This window comes from Numida meleagris, chromosome 1 (assembly GCF_002078875.1).
Source record: "Numida meleagris isolate 19003 breed g44 Domestic line chromosome 1, NumMel1.0, whole genome shotgun sequence".
Taxonomy (NCBI): Eukaryota; Metazoa; Chordata; class Aves; order Galliformes; family Numididae; genus Numida; species Numida meleagris.
In genome coordinates, this window is record NC_034409.1 from 194,250,092 (window position 1) to 194,268,309 (window position 18,218).

Sequence of the window (18,218 nt, forward strand, 5' to 3'; positions counted from 1 at the left end):
TGGGGATGGGGATGGGGATGGGGATGGGAGGCAGGTGGAGGGGCTCCAGGTCATTGGAAGGTGGGGGATGGAGCCCAGGTGGCAGTTGGAGGGTGGGGAGGTGAGGCTGTGTGGCAGTGGGGTGAGGGCGGGACAGGTCCAGGTGGGGCAGGAAGCAGAGATATCCCATTGGGCTGCTGGTGGGGGATGGGGGGGGACGTGGGTGAGGGTGACAGTGGGGTCTTGGGGCCAGCAGGGATCTGGGGCACTGGGGAAGGTGCCTGGCTGACGCCGCATCCCCAACAGGGCTCACCGGGCTGCCAGGGTCACAAGGATGGGGACGGGGCATTGCCCACCCCTGGGGGGCACGGGGGTCATGGCACTGATCCTGATCCTCTGCTCAGGTGAGACAGGGGCACGGGGTGTGTGGGAGGCGTGGGAGGGGGACGTGGCAGGTGGGACATGGGCTGGGGGACACGAGCAGGAGGAGGCACGCAGGGCTCAGCATCCTAAATTCTGTAAATTGCCCCGTTTCTCCCGGTTTAAATAAAGAGATAAACGTGTGGGGATGCTCCTCTCTCACGCTTCATTAGAAGGTGGTATCAGCGGTGAAGAGAGATGCTGAACGCCCTCCTCCACACCTCTCACTGAAGAATCTGCAAATTGAAATGTGACATTGATGTACACGTCAAAAATCCCCTCAAAATCCTTCTCCTGCACGGCGGGGGTGGGAAATGCTTCCCACCCCGGTCCCCAGTGCAGAATCTCTTCCAGGCCTTAGTGGAGCATCGAGGGTCGTCTACTCCGAAGTGATCGTCCCGAGGCAGCTGGAGCTGAGGCATGGGGCTGCCCCACAGGTCAGGAGCTTTGGGGGATGATGCTGGGAAGCGTCATTTTCGGAGCCGGGATGCCCCCAGCCCTGCCCGCCGTGCAGGTCGGACGGGGAGCTGGGAGAGGGGCAGCTCCAAATCAGCTTCCAGATGGGGTTTCCATAAGGGGAGGTGGTCGAAAAGAAAGAAATTCCCGAAATCTAAACACGATGCTTTGGGTGTTTCAGGACGACGTGGCCTATTTAATCACGGCAGAGGGAAGATACCACGTCATCCATCTGACGCGGGCGAAGTAAGGCTCTGCTCCGGCTCCTCCTCTGCTGCCTCCAAGCGGGTCCCCTATGGGGTGAGCCCGAATTTCTGCTTTGCTTTCCAGAAACCTGGTAGCCAAGGACCTGCCGGTTTACACGTACGGTGCCAGGGGAGAGCTGATCACCGAGTTCCCCTACATCCAGGTGTGGGAAAATTGAGGAACGCCAAAAATATTCCCTTCCCCCCCCAAAAAAAATCATTGTTATGCAAAGACTCCACATTGTGATTTTCAAGTTTCCCTCTCTGGATGCATTTCTAAGCCTGCTTGTACCTTGCAGGACGACTGCTTCTACCAGGGCTTTGTGGAAGGTTCCCCAGGCTCCGTCGTGGCTCTCAGCACCTGCAACGGGATCAGGTAGGGCCGTGCACTGAGCAATGCATCCTGGATTCCAGCATGGGATCAGGTGGGGCCATGCACTGAGCAGTGCATCCTGGATTCCACATGGGATCAGGTGGGGCCATGCACTGAGCAATGCATCCTGGATTCCAGCATGGGATCAGGTGGGGCCATGCACTGAGCAATGCATCCTGGATTTTTAGGATGTAAATACATCTGCAGAAAGATCCTATTTAGCCACACCACAGTGTTGGTGTGGGGATTAGCAGCCTAAAGGTGGATCTTCCCTAGGAGATGTGCAGTACAGAGCTTCTACTGCCTGCTCCCTTTCATTTAATATTTAGGAGTTGGGCTCGATGATCCTTATGGTCCCTTCCATTCTATGATTCCATGATTCTCTGAGCAATGTATAGCATTCATCTGCAGTTTGTTAACTTTTCCCCAAAGCTTTGATAGCTCTTTCAAGCACGTCTCACATTCACTAAATGCTGGGCATGACACTTTTTCCCATAGATGTTTTAGGTGAGCTCCTTGTGTCTTCTCACTGGGTCCCTGCCTACAGGTTCATAGAGTCATCAAATCACAGAATCATTCAGGTTGTAGAAGTGCTTCTAGATCCCCAAGCCCAACCCCGACCCATCACCACCACAGACCATGACCCTCAGTGTCACATCCCCATGGTTCTGGAACACCCCCAGGATGGTGACCCCACCACTCCCTGGGCAGCCTGTGCCAATGCATCACCACTCATTTGGAGAGCAAATGCTCCCTAAAACCCAAGCTGACCCTCCCCTGGCACAACTTGGGGCTGTCACCTCTCCCCCTATCCCTGTCACGTGGGAGAGGCCAGCCTCCACCTCACTACAACCTCCTGTCAGTGCCACAACTCAGCTACAACTGCTCCCAAACACGTAGGGCATGGACTGCGGGGGATTCTGCCTGACGGCCCGTGCCCTCGGGACAGCCCACCCCTCCAGCACTCGGCTTCTTCTCGCCATGACTGACCCATGTCAGAAGCCAACCCGCTCCCCTCTCCCTGTCTGAACACCCAGAGGAATTCTGCAGATCAGGGACCTGCGGTACGAGGTGGAGCCGGTGCAGAACTCCTCCACGTTCCAGCACCTCATCTACCGGACGGCGCTGGAGGAGAGCTCGGTCCTGCCCTGCCAGCTGCCCATGGAGCACCCAACCGAGGACGGAGACCTCGCCAACAGCAGCCGGAAAATCCTCGTCATCGAGGTACGGGCGCTCTGTCTTCTTGGGTCAGCATCAAACCACATTCGGTGCACGTGGGTTACGGGAAAGGTTGGGTTTTATGCGAGCATCAGGGAGCGCTTCTGTTCTGCGCTGACCTGGTTTGCTCAGATTACACGGGAAAAGCTCCAGTGCTGTCGGCACGCGTGCATCTGCCACTTCTCTGCTGCTCAGAAACACCGCTCCCGTGTTTCCCGGAGGAAATGGGTTTGTTAAGTGCTGGTTTTCGGAAGAACAAAAAGCAATCATTTGCTTTGTCACTGCTTCTGGGGCTGGTGAGGACGGTTGTCATCGCTGTCCCTGGTGTCAGGAGAGCTGAGACACGGTGTCATCGCTGTACCCGCCAGCAGGGATTGCTGACAGCCCCAGACTGGCTGATCCCAACGTGCTGCGATTGCATTCGGGGCAAGAAATCAGGAGTGACACCCAGGATGCTGCTCTCTGATAACATAGGAGCCATTCCAGTGCCCTTCCAGTGGCTGGAGCTTCAGTCCAGGACCACTTGGAGTCTTGCAGCGAGGAGCTGCTGGCCTCCTGCAGCTTGATGGGCTGCTGGGCGGAGCACGCCCTGGTGCAGAACAGCATTTTGGAGGTATATTTCATGGTTAAAAAGTGGTCTGAGAGGTAGGAAAATCATGCAAAAATTGAACGTGAGCAATGCCAGGTGACCTGCCACCCCAAAGCCCCCATCTATCACCGTATTCTGACTCCGAAGCTCTCTGTTCTGTTCCTGATTACTCATTGCACTCATTAACATTTTTCCTTCCCTATCACGTAGCCTCCGTGTTCTTGTGCTCTGGTCACCAGGGAAATCCTGCACCTCGGGTTTGCAAAGCTTCAGAGCCCTGAGCACCCCCCAGGACGTGATTTGTGTCGTATGTTCCCTCTTGCAGGAGGTGCCCGGTCTCGAGAGCCTTCCCGTGTCCACCAGATACCTGGAACTAGCTCTTATCACCAACAAGGAGCTGGTAAGCGCCAGGTGCCATCACCGTGGTACTTTGCTCTGGTCGTTGTGCTGTGTTGGAAGCACCGAACGCTTCCTCTGCAAACAGGGCACCCTGCTGCCCCAGCGTCTTCAGGAAAGAACCCGTCACTGATGCGCAGCAAATCCAAGCCCTTCTTCAGGCAGCATGCAGTGTGGGCACTGCTGTAACAGGAGGCTACTGCAAGCAAGCACACCTCCCCCTGCATCACTTTACTGAATGAGCTGGGTCCTGCCTATGCCACAAGCCATCTTCCCAAAATGACAGAGCCACAGTGGGGTGGCAAATCCTACTCTGTGGGGCACAGAATCATAAAGATTGGAAAAGACCTCCAAGGTCCCCAAGCCCAACCCCAGCCCATCCCACTAAGTCCCTCAGTGCCACATCCTCATGGCTCTGGAGCCCCTCCAGGGATGGTGACCCCCATCTCCTGGCCCATGCACATCCACACAGCTGGGAAGCAGCTGGGGGCTGGGGGGGCCTGGGGGGCTTCCTGTTGACACCCCGAGGCCGTAACGCGTCCCTTCTCCCCTTCCAGTTCAAAGCCAAGGAACACAACGAGACCCTGATGCTGCACCTCTTCATGTCCATCAGCAACATCCTGAACACGGTGAGTTCCCGCGGGATCACGCCAACCACGCTCGGTTCCAAGCCAGGAGCCTGGGGAGGGGGAGGCTGCTGTGTCTGCAAACACTGCCAGGCAGCGATGTGCTCCTGAACGATGCGAAACCCAATTCCGCGGCTAAAAAATTGCTTCAAGTGCGAGCGGAGCCAATTGAGAGATGATTTTGAAATTATCCCCTTGAAGCTGCTCGATGGAATACGCATTATCGGTGCTAAATGCTTCCTGGTAGCTCATTATGTTCTCCCTCTCTCTTCATTATCTTGCTTTGAACCTTTGGAAAGAACACTGATGGGGCACTGGGGCGGCAGCCACGAGCTCAGTCACTCCCAGACGAGCCAGGCAGAAAGCCCTGCTGCATTACCATCATGCAGGGAAATAAACAGAACGCTCAGCCGCCAGCGCTCGGCTCTAGAGCTCGGCTCCGGATTTAGTTCCAGACAGAGGCAGGAGGCAGAATCCCAGAACCACCGAGGTGGGAACAGGAAGCACCGAGCTGTCCAGCTTGGCCAAGGTGTCCCAGGTCGCCCAGCCCAACCATGGTGATGACCCACCGAGTCCCAGCACGTCCCAAACGCTTCCAAGGTTGGGGATGCCCCCAGCCCCCCGAGCAGCCTGGTCCAACGCTCGGTGGCTTTTTCCATGGTGAACTTCTTCCAAACACGCGACCTCTCCATCCCCTGGCGCAACCTTGAGGCCGTTTCCTACCACCCTTCCCCACAACGAACCCACCCATGCCCTGGCTTCCCCGCAGGTCTACAAGCGCATGAAGCTGCAGATCGTCCTCAGCACGGTGGAGATGTGGACCACGAGGGACCAGGTGGTGGCCACGCAGAGCCTGGCCCAGACGCTGCAGTTCTTCAGCAGCTGGTGCCACAGGGATGCTGAGGGTCGCCTCAGCTACGACCACGTGGAGCTGCTGCTGTAAGGACGGCTTCCTCCCCGGCCTTCTTAATTTCTGCATGTGCATGCTAATTGTCCTTCTGTCCTGGTGAGGTTTTACAAGGGGAGGTTTTCCGGCTTAGCCCGCGTTATTCATCGGCACGCGTTTGTCGCGTAAATTGGTACACGGAGGGTTTTAATTACGTTGCCCCTCCCTTTCCTTGTCCTCTTTCAAGGTTTCCCACAGATGTGCACACACTGCGTACATCTTGCTTCCAGTTTCAATACAGTTGTCCATAACTGAATTATCGTAATCTCATACGTAGACTGGCTATTCATTTTTTAGACTCGCTAACCCATTCTTGGGTGCTTTACAACCCAATATTTGAACTAAAGCCTTGGATGAAGGAGTCAGAGCTCAGCCTGCAAGCTGTTTAATCACTCACTTCGTTTGCTTGTGTTAAGACCTCGTACTTTGCTTCTGCTTTGACTTCCCTTTGCAAGGAAAGAAATCTCCTTCATGCTAGGACACGTGTTGTGTATCCGTGCGTGTTCAGCCCACAGCCCTGCAGGGATGGGAAGGCACGCGGCCAGCCCAGCAGGTCGGCGTGATGAAGGGATGCCCGTGGGTTCTGCTTTCAGAAGGAGATCCTTGCTACCTGCAGCCATGATTTCCCAGGCAATGCGTCCCGTTGTTGCGATGAAATTATAGCGCGTTTCTCTGATGCCCAAACTTCTCTGCCGCAGTGGTGAGCACTACAAGGAGCGGGGCTTTACCTGGAAGGGGACGGTGTGCCAGCCCAACTCCGTCGGCGTCGTCTCGGTAAGGGGAGACCTCACAGACCGTCATGTTCCCCCCATAAACCATACTTACAATTTCTGAGAGTCATCAAATCACGGAGTCATCCAGGTTGGAAAAGACCTCCGAGATCCCCAAGTCCAACCCCAGCCCATCACTACCACTAAACCACGTCCCTCAGTGCCACATCTCCGTGGTCCACTGTCCCTTGGTGCCACATCTTGGTCCACTGTCCCTCGATGCCACATCTCCGTGGTCCACAGTCCCTCGGTGCCACATCTCCTTGGTTCACTGTCCCTTAGTGCCACATCTTGGTCCACTGTCCCTTGGTGCCACATCTCCATGGTTCACTGTCCCTCGGTGCCACATCTCCATGGTTCACTGTCCCTCGGTGCCACATCTCCAGGAACGATGCCTTCCCCCATCCCCTGGGCAGCCCATCCCAGTGTGCAACCACTCATTTGGAGAAGAAGAGTTCCCCATTGGCACAAATGTCACAGCGCTGGCAGTCTGGCTCTGCACACCTCCGCACCCACACCCCCTGCTCAAGAAGGCGCAGGCTTGTGTTTTTTCTCCTGCAGTTCTCTGGCCAAGACACTGTCCAGAATGTGATGACCCTGGCGCACATGATCGGCCACAGCTTGGGCTTCAACCACGACGACGGGAAAAAATTTCGGCACAAATCCTGTGCCTGCAACTGCACCCACAGAGGATGCATCATGGGATCGTCGCCGGGGTGAGTGAAGCCTGGTTCTCCCTCCATCGCTTTGGGTGAGATTTGGGTGCCTGCCTTCTGCTCCCCACCTCCCACTGGCTGCTGGGGATTCTGTAGGGACATGTGGCTGCTGTAGATAAGACGGGCCAGATAAGACAGATCCCAGCTTTCCCTCAGACGCACAACCACAGCAAACTCCTCTTCCTGGGTTCCATCGGGGATGCAATAACTCTGTCCATTTCCCACCTGCTTTCTCCAAGCGCTGCTTGCAGCTGTCTCGTGGCTGGGTGTGATGCCTCCTGCAGCGCGGGGTCACCGCACCGCTCCTCTTGCACTGCCTGGTTGCGATTCCTTCCTTTGGAAATACATCACAGAACCATAGAACCACCAAGGTTGGAAAAGATCCCCAACATCATCCAGTCCAACCACCCACCCGCCACCAGTATAAACCCGCCAAACCACAGCCCTTAGTACAACATCTGCACATTTACATCTTCCAGGAAAGTCACCTTGCAAGCGGCAGGAGATGCTCCTTCCACCCTCTCTCTTGTTACAGGACCACAATGAAGAAAAATCACCCCACCAATTAACTAAAATTTCCTGAAGCCCATTTCAGAGGGGGTCATCAGCAGCCCTGCTTCTGCATATGGTGGGGTAAAGACCTCAGCAAGTCGGGGCACTGCATTTCATGGCCCTCTGCTCCTTCAGCTTTCACCATCATCTGCTGGAAAAGCAACCTCTTGGGTTATATATATGTGGTATGGTTATACATACGTAATTATTTCTTTTCTTGCAGATCTTGCTTGGCATTCAGTAACTGCACTCTGAAGGAATATGATGAGGAAGTAATAAGGAAAAGCAAACCTTGCCTGCTCAACATACCGCCTTTAAAACCATCTCTTTTCGAACTCTGTGGCAACGGTGTCCTGGAAAGAGGAGAGGAATGCGACTGTGGCAATGACAAGGTGAGCAATTAAGTATTTCACCGCAATCTGCACGACAGAATAGCGTTGGTAAAACTGTAGTGCTCTTGCAATTGTAAAAGCTGCACCAACGCTCATCACAATGAGGGTTTTCAGATGGTCAAAGCCGGGGGCTCTGCGGAAGGGACGCGTCTTTGCATCCAAGCTGCTCTATGTACGGGTAAATCATGTCCACTCGCCATCTCCTCGCCTACAAAACAAGAGCTTTTCTGTTTCTGTTCTCTTTTTTTCTATTTGTATTTATGCTGAAGTCAGCGGAAGAAGTGCTCCTAGGAGCACGTGCACGTTGGTGGATCTCCACTGCTGCAACCCGTGCGGTTGCAACACTTCAGCAAGGCTGAATTCTCCAGCGAAAACTCACATAGCACTCACGGAACGATTTGTGCCGCTCAACCAAAACGCAGCCTTCGCCCTGACGTGTCCCCCATAGAGCGGTTTGCACGTGGGCCTGATGTAGGCATGGGCAGAACGCCCTGCACCTCGCTCCTAGAGGGTCCACCCCATGGAAATCCAGCTCCTACCACGCAGCCCCCAGCCCCCTGATGGCTGATCCCAGAGCTCTTCTCCTCCATCAGACACGAGGTCAAGCGTGCCCACCAGGAGCCCCCGTTGCAGCCCCTTTTACCCTTCTCTTTTCCATCTCCCACACTTGGCCCACCCCAATCCACCTCCGTCTCTCTCCACCTTTGGTCCTTCCCCCAAGCCATCCCATTTTGCACGTCCTCAGAATCCCCTTAAAACACCCCACAAGGAGTCTTAACAACGTCCTGCCTTCCCTCTCAAATGCCACATGAGACGTCTGGCCCCTCCAGGTGACCCCAAGTCTTGTTTTCTGTCAGCAGTCTGGGAGCTGTGGCCTTTGCTGAAGCCCCCATTATTTCCTCTTCCTTAGGGTTTGTGTCCCTGTGTGATAACCCATTACTGTTTCTGAATCCCCTCCTTAAGCTAAAAATCCATTGCTACGTAAGGAGAGCTAAAAAGCAGGTCTCTCTACATTCCAGGCATCTGTAAAATTCAAGTCATTAATTTTGTTTATGGGACAAAGTTCAGAGTCATAGAATCATAGAACCATTGGGGCTGGGAAAGACCACTAAGACAATGGAGTCCAACCAGCAGCTCTGGCATCATGAAGCATTCGGGGAATTTGGAATTGTAAGGTGGATTATGGCTGGAGGAGCTGAAAAAAGGGAAGGAAGGAAAGGACAAAAGAAGGGAAAAACGACAGGAAGGGAGAACAAGCTCTCCCGTTCTGCTCAGAGGGGTTTCCAAGCACCCTGGCAACACCAATGAACCTATTCTTAGAGCATCTCCGCGAAGCAGGTAGGTTGGCTGGTGAGCAGAGATGGGATGGAAGCGTTCATCTGGAGAGAAAAATGGGAAATGCTTCATAAGTGAGGGCATGAGGTGTCCTTCCCTGTGCCACAGAACCCCAGAAAGCCAAGTGCTTGAAGAGCAGCAGAAAAGAGCAGGCTTCTCCTTCCTGTAATTTCCATTAATTTTATGTTCCTTATGCTGGAGTAGGTGGTCCTGGCCAGAAGCTGTACTACCACGGTCTTCTGGCATGATTTACTTCCAGGAATGCCTGGAGGAAGGATGCTGCTTCTCCAACTGCATGCTCGCCCCAGAAGCTTCCTGCTACAGAGGGGAATGCTGCCACAAGTGTCAGGTGAGGTACACCACGACCGCTGCCACTGCCTTCGCAACGCGGGAGAACCAACGCTCGTTTGTTTTGTTTTGTTTCGTTTTCACAGTTTCAGCCAGCAGGAAAAATCTGCAGAGCGTACCAGAGCGCGTGTGACCTGCCAGAGTACTGCAACGGCAACTCAGCGAGCTGCCCCGTGGATGTGTTCAAGCAAGATGGAACTCCGTGTGGCAACGACGACCTCTGCTACGAAGGGCAGTGCCACAGCCACGAGGCGCAGTGCAAGGCTTTGTTCGGCAGAGGCAAGATAGCTCACTCAAGCAATTAGCAAATCATCCCACGTGGAATTAGCTCTGGCCTTAGAAACGCTTCATCATGCATGGATCAGTAGGGGTTGGGGGCTGGGCTGCTAGAAAGAAGCTCTGTGGAGAAGGACCTGGGGTCCTGGTGGCCAGCAGGGTGACCATGAGCCAGCAGTGTGACCCCAAGGCCAAGAGGGCCAATGGTGTCCTGGTTGGCCAATGGTTGGCCAATGTTTACCATGAGGCAGCAGTGTGGCCATGGTGGCCAAGAAGGTCAGTGGAGTCTTGGTTGGCCAACGGTTGGCCAGCAGTTGACCATGAGGCAGCTGTGTGCCCCGGTTGGCCAAGAAGGCCAATGGAATCTTGGTTGGCCAACAGTTGGCTGATGGTCGGCCACAGGCTGACCATGAGGCAGCTGTGTGCCCTGGTGGCCAAGAAAGCCAGTGGAACCCTGAGGAGCACAGAGCGTGGCCAGCAGGGCAGGGAGGTGCTCCTCCCCTCTGCTCTGCCCTGGGGGGGCCATACCTGGAGCACTGCGCCCAGTGCTGGGCTCCCCAGCTCCATGCAGATGGGGAACTGCTGGGGAGAGCCCAGTGAGGGTGCAGAGATGGGGGGCATGGAGCAACTCCTGATGGGGCTGTGCACCTGGGGGAGAGAAGGATGAGAGGAGGTTATTACAGAATCCTTTTGAAATGCCCCATGAAAAATAGTGGTAGCTATACAACTATATAGGTGAAACAACATATCTAAAAGACAGTATAAAGTTTTTATTTACAATAGCTAGGGCAGCAGAAAAGTGGTTTCCTCAGGCACCAGCTGCTGCAGTGCCATTTAGGTGAATCTCAGTGGGACACGGGAATGGCACTTGTCAGTAGAGAAGACCCAGAAACAAAGGTGTGCATAAAACAGCCACTGAGACCCCTCCCGTGCAGCTGAAAGCCGCAGTGCTCTCAATTTGTGCATCTGCATTTCCCCCAGTTCTGACGTGACGCGCAGTGCATGCCCACATCCTCTTTGGGGCTGTCTCAGTTCTGTAGGAAGCACCAAACTTCCCCAAGTCACGTCCCAAGGCCGCGGCAGAGCAGATGTGCTCTGCACTTCCTCCTCGGTAATGACAGCAGTGACCACCAGGACCGGAGCTGGAGGTTTCATTATGAGCACACACAAGTCTCCTGCAAATAAAACCACGTTCCTTCGTGCTCTACCACATCTATAAGAAGTTGGGTATCTGCAGAGCCATAACCCTTGCACACGAAGGTGGTGGTGTTGGTCACGATGTAGGCAATGTTTGGCAAATACAAGGATGTTCTGAAAGAACTGGGAGCTCCCTGGGTTGGGAATGGTTCTGCCTTGCTCAAAGCCAGCTCTGGGAGTTGTGTCTGACGTCTGACAAGGATCATTACTGTTAATACGGAGCGTAATGGTAGGGATTCTGGTTGCAGGATAAATCTAAGATATACTGGCTCATTTGTTTTAGTGAAAAAAAAAAAAAATACATAGGCTTTGGAGAGATTTGCAGACTTTATTCCAGTCTTCTGCTCCAGATTATTCCGGATAAACGAGCATGGTCCGTTCTCTGATCACGGATTGTTTCCTTGCAGCAAATCTCTCCACGTAGCCACTTCGTTGCAGTCAAAAAGGGGAAAACAAGAGAAAAAAAAAAAAAATCAATAGAATACAGCAGGTCACTTAGAACGCCCACGAAACCCACCAGGAGCCTCTTTGCCACAACCACCCCCCTCCTCTTTCCCCCTGCAGCCGCCCACCGTGCCCCGCTGAGCTGCTTCAGGGACGTGAACGTCCGCGGGGATCGCTGCGGGAACTGCGGCTGGAACGGCACGCACTACACCAAGTGCCTGGAGCGGTGAGATGAGCGTGGGCATCACCCCCGTGCGTGCCACCAGAGGCACTCGGAGCCTCTTTGGAGAGACGTTCAGCCTGATTTCGTGGTTGGGATTTGGGCACAATGGGTTCCCAGCTTTCCTTCTCCAAGGGGTCATCCCATCAACCAGCCGGACTGGGTTGCTTTCCTTCCCAGCTCTGTCCTGTAGGGTTTGATAAGGATAACATTTCGAGATAAAGGAGGTTTGCCCACCTTGGGGATTTTCCCTATGCGTAGTCACTGGGAGGTATCTTTTCCCGCAGCAGGGGGTTGGAACTAGGTAACTTTTAAGGTCCTTCCAACCCAGGCCATTCAATGATTCTCTGCCTGGCTTGCTTTTCCTCAAGCTTGCAATTTGGCATTTCACCAAGGACTGGGACACTGCCATCGTTAGAGCAGAGACCAGAATGAAAATTCGTCATTCAGCTTACCTTCCTTCTCTGTTACTGCTGAGCGCTCCACAAGCAAAACTTGAGCTTCACTCTTGCCACCTCTGGCCACAGAGATGAGCTTGGGAAGAACGAGACTTAATTCTTCCCAGCATAAATATCATCATTTCTCATATTTTATAAGAACTAGGGAACACTCATGAAAAGCAAGGCTCAAAAAGACAAGGGGAAGTATCTCTGCAACTCCAGGATAGGCCCCAACAGGAGAGTCCACATTGACACCAGCCAGCCCCGCGGATCACCGCGCCTTCCGACGTCCCCGCAGACCTCGCAACAGTCTGTCTGTCTGTCTGTCTGTCTGTCTACCTCAGGAACATCCTGTGTGGGAGAGTGCAATGCGTCAACATCAAAAAAGTGCCGGTCCGGCAAGACGGCGAGACCGTGATCCAGACCCTGGTGAACAACCAGCTCTGCTGGGGGCTGGAGTTCCACCTGGCTTTCGACACGCCTGACGAGGGCTCGGTGAAGGACGGCACGTCGTGCGGCACAAACAAGGTACCCCTAGGTAGCTAGAAGGGGGCACGGCGGGGGTTCAAGGGAAGGGTTTTCTTCCTAAAGAAAGTGTTCGTGAGCTCTGATGCCAGCCTCCTCCTTGTTCAGGCCTCCCTTAGCAGCTGGGAAACGGCACCACGTCGCCGTAGCTTTTGTTGCGGGCAGCACGCTTGCTGCCTTTCCATCAGAAGAGGGGAGCAAGAGATTCCCCGCTTCTTTCGGAGCAACCGATCAGAGCCAGCGTTTATTTGTGGCGCGCGCAAAAGTGTTGGAAATGTTCTTCCCAGAATAGGGCTCATTTCTTCCCCATGAGCCACTCGGGATCCCAAAGGCCTGCCGAGGCAGTGACATGCTGAAGGAGAAGTTTCTTGCTACCATACGGCAGAGAACGTTTCTAAGAAAAACACGCGTGCTGAGTTCCACCAGCAGGGAAGGAGCTCTCCAGCGCCGGCTTTGGTAGAGTTCCCCTTCCAGAAGAGATGGGTCCCATGCCTCCCACCAAACGCAACCAGGCATTGCAAAAGCAATTAATTTGCAAGGCCAAAAGCTGGAAATATATCTGCTTCCACCCAGAGGAGACACCTGCGTGCCTCCTAGAGATACGAGGATGTTCCACATTATTCGCTGAGCGCATACATACAAAGGTCAGGGTGGGTGTGTGGGGTCCATCCAAAACCCATCCATTCTCACCAGCCTTGGGCAGGTATTGGAACAGGTTGCCCAAGGAGGTTGTGGATGCCCCGTCCCTGCAGGCATTCAAGGCCAGGCTGGACGTGGCTCTGGGCAGCCTGGGCTGGTGGTTGGCGACCCTGCACTCAGTAGGGGGTTGAAACCAGATGATCTTTGAGGTCCTGTTCAACCCAGGCCATTCTATGACTCTGTGATTCTACAATTCTATTGAAGGAAGGTGTGAGAAGAGCAGGCACGTGGGGTACTTGGTACAGATTGGCACAGCTGCTGGGTTTTTGCAGCAAACGAATGACTCTTGAGGTAGAACTGATTTCGGTGCATGTTGCGACTCTCGCTTGGGTTTCTTTAGTCTTGCTTTTGGTTTGTCTCAACCTAGGAACCCAAGACCTTCCTTTTTCGCTCTCCTATTGCTTCTTCGGAGAGAGGGAATGGAAACCCTTGAACGAAAGAGACCGAATCCTTTCCAACCTGAGCAATTCTTCAATTCTGTGGTTCTATGAATGGAAAGCACTGCCGGGCTGACTCTGTGATCCTATCCTACTTCACCAGTCAGTGCCCCCTCCCAGCACTTGCTGCTTTACCTCATCACTAACACAATCTGCCTCTTCCTGCAGATATGCATCAACAGGACCTGTGTCAGCGCAGCTTTTCTCCGCAGCGACTGCACCGTGAAGCAATGCCATGGCAGAGGGGTAGGTAGAAAACCTCCAGCTGTCCTTGGAAGAGTAGAGTACGTGAAATGTAAATTTGCCTTTCAAAGCAATGGAGAGGTCCAGAACGGTTCCTGGCCCAGCACAAAGATTCTTTTGGTTTCCACACATGACTTCCCCCCAGATCCTGCTCTGGCAGCCTGCAGTTCTCCATCGCGGCGTTCGCCGCCTTCCTCTGCCGTTTTTCTTCTTTGTTCCCACAAACATTGCAAAAAGCGACGTCCACGTCGCAACGCTTCACCCTTCAGTGCAGCTGTCAGCACCACCGAGTCCGAATCCTCCGGAGCTGGAGAGATCTCCTGAAAAATGCATGCTCTGTTCTGTAACGTTGCTCTCATTTCCACCAAAGGAGAGTGGCCTATTGATCTGAGGGTGCAGATTCCACGCTGCCCTGCTCTGCTGGTCCTGCTGAGACGAAGCGCTAGCGGCCGATCCCCTGCGAAAACGCGGGGCTGCCACGTGACCGCTGCGTTTTTCACGCCCTAAAACACTCGTTTCCTTTCAGGTCTGCAACAACAGGAAAAACTGTCACTGTGATTTCGGATGGGCCCCTCCGGACTGCAGGGCAGAAGGGTTTGGAGGCAGCGTTGACAGCGGACCGCCTCCTTCTTACGACGGTAAGCGCGCTGCAGGGTGGGCTCAGCCACTCTGCCCATCACGCTGCCCCTCCACATTTTCTCCTCTTGGGTGAGCTTGGTAGCTTTCCACCTGTGCTTCCAGACCATCTCAGCCTCGCTTCGGGCATCTCTTTTTCCTTTGCTCCGTAGCCACATCAGATCTGGACTCCATTTGGGCTTGAGCTTCGTAGGCCCCTTCCACCCGAGCTATTCTTCTACACTCAGCTCTACCCAATTCTACTCGGCTATTTTATTTCTATTCTAACTCTATTCTGTCTTATTCCCTTTTCTCCCCCCTTATCTCACCTCCTTTTTCTCACTGCAGTGGTGCTTGCCCTGCCCGCCCTCTCTCTGGCTGCTCCCAGTGCACCCACAGGAGCTGCAGATCGATTCCATTAAGCACCAGGGCCAAGCAGCCAGCGCACAGCTCATTAAGACAGCTGATGAGGAGCGTCTGCTCAGCTCATCAGAACCCTCTTAGGAGAATTTTCCTCTCCTCTTAATAGACATCTCCAGCAGGGCTCCAACCCTGGGAGGAAGGGAGATAAATAAATATTTTCCGGGCACGCACCCCTGAGAGATGCTCCTCTGCCTTCCCATCTATTATGACTTGCTGATGAACAGAACCACACCGTCACTCAGGGCCACACAACCCCCAGTGCCTGACCACGGATGGCTTTCAGGCTCCTCCCCGGCCCTCTCTGCCCATCGCTCCTGATGATGATGAAGAGCTACGAGCACTTTCTGCTGATTGCTCGGCCGGGCAAATGGCAAACGAGGCAGCGCTGGGCCCGCTGGCACTGCAGGAATGGAGCAGTTTGGAGCAGCGAGCGCTCCGTCCCTCCACCCAGCTGTTCTTCCAATAGCGTTGTGATATCTCACCTGCTTTGCACGGGGACAAAGGGACCCAAGAGGCTGTGCTGTGCTCCCCAGCTCATGGAGAACGGCTGATGCCGGCGTTTAGGTCCAGCCTGTGTCCCCATGTTGGTTCCTCGGCCGTGCTGGGAGGAGCAAACCCTTCCACACCTTCCCTGCAAACAACCCCCCACGTTTCTATACCCACACTCCCACCCACATGCTGAAGACTCAACTATCAGATGCTCAGCTCAAACTGCTTACCCTCCTGCCTATATCAGGACGTTTCTTCACCTGCGTGCCCTTCTCCGTGCCTCCTGGGAAGGCTTCTCGCTCGTGTACGAAGCCCTCAGCCTCCTTACAACGCAGTCCCGATGGCTCCCAGGCCCATGTAGCATCACTCTTACCTTCTTTGCTCTCCACCTCTGAGAGAGCAGAGAGCACCGGCAGCTCCCACCAAGGCTCTTGGGGAGGTGTCCAAGGGCACGCACACGAGCACCCGGTCCTTTGTGCACGGGGGGGGGACACCTGACAAGCCTCCGTTCCTACCTGTGTGCACAGAGTGTGACGTTCTCTGTTTTCCCCCCCAAGAGTACGGAGCTACGGTAAAAAGCGTCGGAACGCTGCTTGTCCTCATCCTGATTTCAGGCGTCCTGCTGTACAAGAGGGCTGATATCGCCGAGTGTATCCGAAGGTAGGCGTGCTCCAACAATCCCTACCCACCCCAGGCTCTCAGGATACCCGAGGTGGGGGGGGAGGTCACCATCCCTGGGGGTGTCCCAGCACCGTGGGGATGCGGCACTGGGGGGCACGGTCAGCGGGCACGGTGGGGAGGGCTGGGGTTGGACCTGGGGATCTCGGGGTCCTCTCCAACCTCCATGATTCTGCGGTTCTATGGCTTCTTTCTCTGCAGAGCAAGGCAACCAACCACGGCCTGAGCTGGGAGCACGGCTCTGTCATTGCTGTTTCTTACCTGGAAATGGCAGCTAGAGTTCAATCGTTTTTAACCCATTCTGGCTTTTTTTTTTTTTTAAACGGTTTTCCATAGGAATTGTGAAATGAAAATCACTGTCTCACTTCAGGGTATTTTATTTTTCATACAAAATTTCGCTTCTTCAAAGTGGCTCTTCCCTTTTTCCCAGTCGGAACGTTCAGTTCCTTTACCTCTTCCTTCGCTTTTCCCTTCTTTCTATGAAGGAAAGAGCTGAGAAAAGGAAGATTTGGGGACAGCATACAGAGAAGCGTTCCCTGCTCCTCCTCCTCCTCCTTTGCTGCTGTCCTTAAACCGGAGCATCCCATCCTGCACTAAATCTCCCTCCAACGCTCCCAGTCACCGAGCGCTTTGTTTCACAGGTGCCGACGTCGATGACGGGAACAAAGAAACAATCCCACTCCTCCTCCTCCTCTGCAAGAGGTGAGCGTGCTCCCATCGCCATTACAAACCAGCGTTCTTGGAGGGGGTTGGGAAACCGCAGCTTCCCCGTGCTCTCCATGCCTCTTGGCCCTTCCCCAGCAATTCCTGCTCCTCCGGTTCTGCCGGTGCAAGCCGAGAGAGGCGAGGACGCACCCAAAGGAGACGGATGCTTCGCAGCTTCCCTGCAGAAAGCTGCTTTGATTTGGGCCAAGGGACAGTTTGATGTGGAAATTCCGAGCTCCTATAAATAGCAGTGAGCTCGGGCTGACTGCTCCGAGAGCACGACAGCACAGCTGCACGAAGCCCAAACAAAGCATTCGTACTTGTCAGAAATAAGAACGTTGCCTACGTTGGAAGAAAAACAAGATTTCTCCCTCCCCACCCCCCAAAAAAAAAATGGTGAAAATCAGACGTGGCAGCAGGGCCGGGTCCGAGCTCTGCTGTGCCCTTGGCCATGGGGTTTTCCTATGGGGCCCATTGCTGCTGGGCGAGCTGTGCTCTGCTGCACCGATGCGGCTCGCCCAAAAGACACAAAGCTGCTGCCATGGCATCCGATCAGCTTTCCCAAGGATAAGCCGGCTGGAAAAGTAACATAAATCCTTCTAGTCTTCTAGTTACAAACACAGAAGGAAACAGGTAAGGAAGTGGGAAACGGAGCGAAAAGAAGAGCAGCGGCGGTCTCAGCTCAACACAGAACCTCTGTGGCTCACAGAGAAGTGAACTTGGAGGCACGGATGGGAAGGTGACTTCCCTCTGCCCTCTGCAGTGGCATGAATCAGGGCAGCTGATGTCTCGGGATGCTGATGAGATCAAGCAGTGAGCGCCATGCGGAGGGTGCACGCTTCAACAGCTGCACCGCATCTCTGCCAACGTGAAAAAGAAAAGACAGGAGGAGAGCAGGGAAGCCCTGGGACAACAGGGCTGGAGGGAAACCACGCAGCCCTGACACCGCGTTTTGTCTTGCAGGAGAGCCCAGCAGAGGCGCAGGAATCCTGAGCCGCGCAGGACACAGGAGCACAAGGGCTGGCCGCAGCCCGGAGGGCTCTGCAGGAACCAGCCCTGCTTCCCACCCCTGTCCCATCCATTTCGCTTCGGTTCCATTTTCAGTCACAACGTTAGGTTCACCGGAATAAACATTTTTTTCTTCCTATTTCTGGCGATGGTGGTAAATCCCCTCTCGTCGGCTCCCTGCGCTCTGCTGCAGCCCCACGCTGCAGCTCCTGGGCGCTGAAGCACGCGTGCTCCACCTGCTCTTTACTTTCTGCCTTTTCTTTCTCCCGGATCCTTCAGATGCTGTTCATTTTGTGGACAGAGTTCTTCCCAACCTCTGCATGCTCCGCCTTCTCACCTCTAGAAGAAGTTAAGCAATAGAGGACACGGGGAAAAGCGTTTGTCCCCAAATCACTTCTTCCTCGCAGGGAGACAACACCATCGCCCACCACCTCCTCCCTCATTTTTGCAGACCTATT

At 54.3% G+C, this 18,218-nt stretch overlaps 1 protein-coding gene and 1 long non-coding RNA gene across 3 annotated transcripts; one reads left to right on the forward strand and one right to left on the reverse strand.

Annotated features, from left to right (window-relative positions):
* Positions 46 to 17,899, forward strand: LOC110392165 (disintegrin and metalloproteinase domain-containing protein 9-like). 2 transcript variants are annotated; one of them, XM_021384182.1, is made up of 21 exons: positions 48 to 383; positions 754 to 836; positions 1,037 to 1,101; positions 1,186 to 1,264; positions 1,400 to 1,476; positions 2,511 to 2,697; positions 3,606 to 3,680; positions 4,234 to 4,305; positions 5,072 to 5,241; positions 5,947 to 6,022; positions 6,580 to 6,734; positions 7,510 to 7,678; positions 9,273 to 9,362; positions 9,448 to 9,640; positions 11,399 to 11,504; positions 12,283 to 12,466; positions 13,768 to 13,845; positions 14,369 to 14,480; positions 15,927 to 16,029; positions 16,689 to 16,749; positions 17,716 to 17,899. In XM_021384182.1, exons 1-20 carry the CDS (start codon positions 314 to 316, stop codon positions 16,702 to 16,704), a joined length of 2,160 nt encoding a protein of 719 aa, XP_021239857.1. In that variant the 5' UTR covers positions 48 to 313; the 3' UTR covers positions 16,705 to 16,749; positions 17,716 to 17,899. The 2 variants fall into 2 exon arrangements, with proteins under 2 accessions (XP_021239856.1, XP_021239857.1); XM_021384181.1 differs by lacking the exons at positions 15,927 to 16,029; positions 16,689 to 16,749; positions 17,716 to 17,899 and having other exon boundaries at positions 46 to 383; positions 13,768 to 14,511.
* LOC110392166 lies at positions 10,370 to 12,288 on the reverse strand. Its single transcript, XR_002434239.1, has 2 exons — positions 11,407 to 12,288; positions 10,370 to 11,261 (listed from the first exon to the last, which is right to left on the reverse strand). It is a non-coding gene; the product is annotated as an uncharacterized LOC110392166 (long non-coding RNA).

What these genes read in the sequence shown, in the direction of transcription:
- LOC110392165 (XM_021384181.1), top strand. Translation starts at nt 314, where the DNA reads ATGGGGACGGGGCATTGCCCACCCCTGGGGGGCACGGGGGTCATGGCA. An exon ending in AGCACCTGCAACGGGATCAG is followed by an intron (nt 1,477 to 2,510) that starts GTAGGGCCGTGC and finishes CTGAACACCCAG; the next exon opens with AGGAATTCTGCAGATCAGGG. An exon ending in GGAAAATCCTCGTCATCGAG is followed by an intron (nt 2,698 to 3,605) that starts GTACGGGCGCTC and finishes TCCCTCTTGCAG; the next exon opens with GAGGTGCCCGGTCTCGAGAG.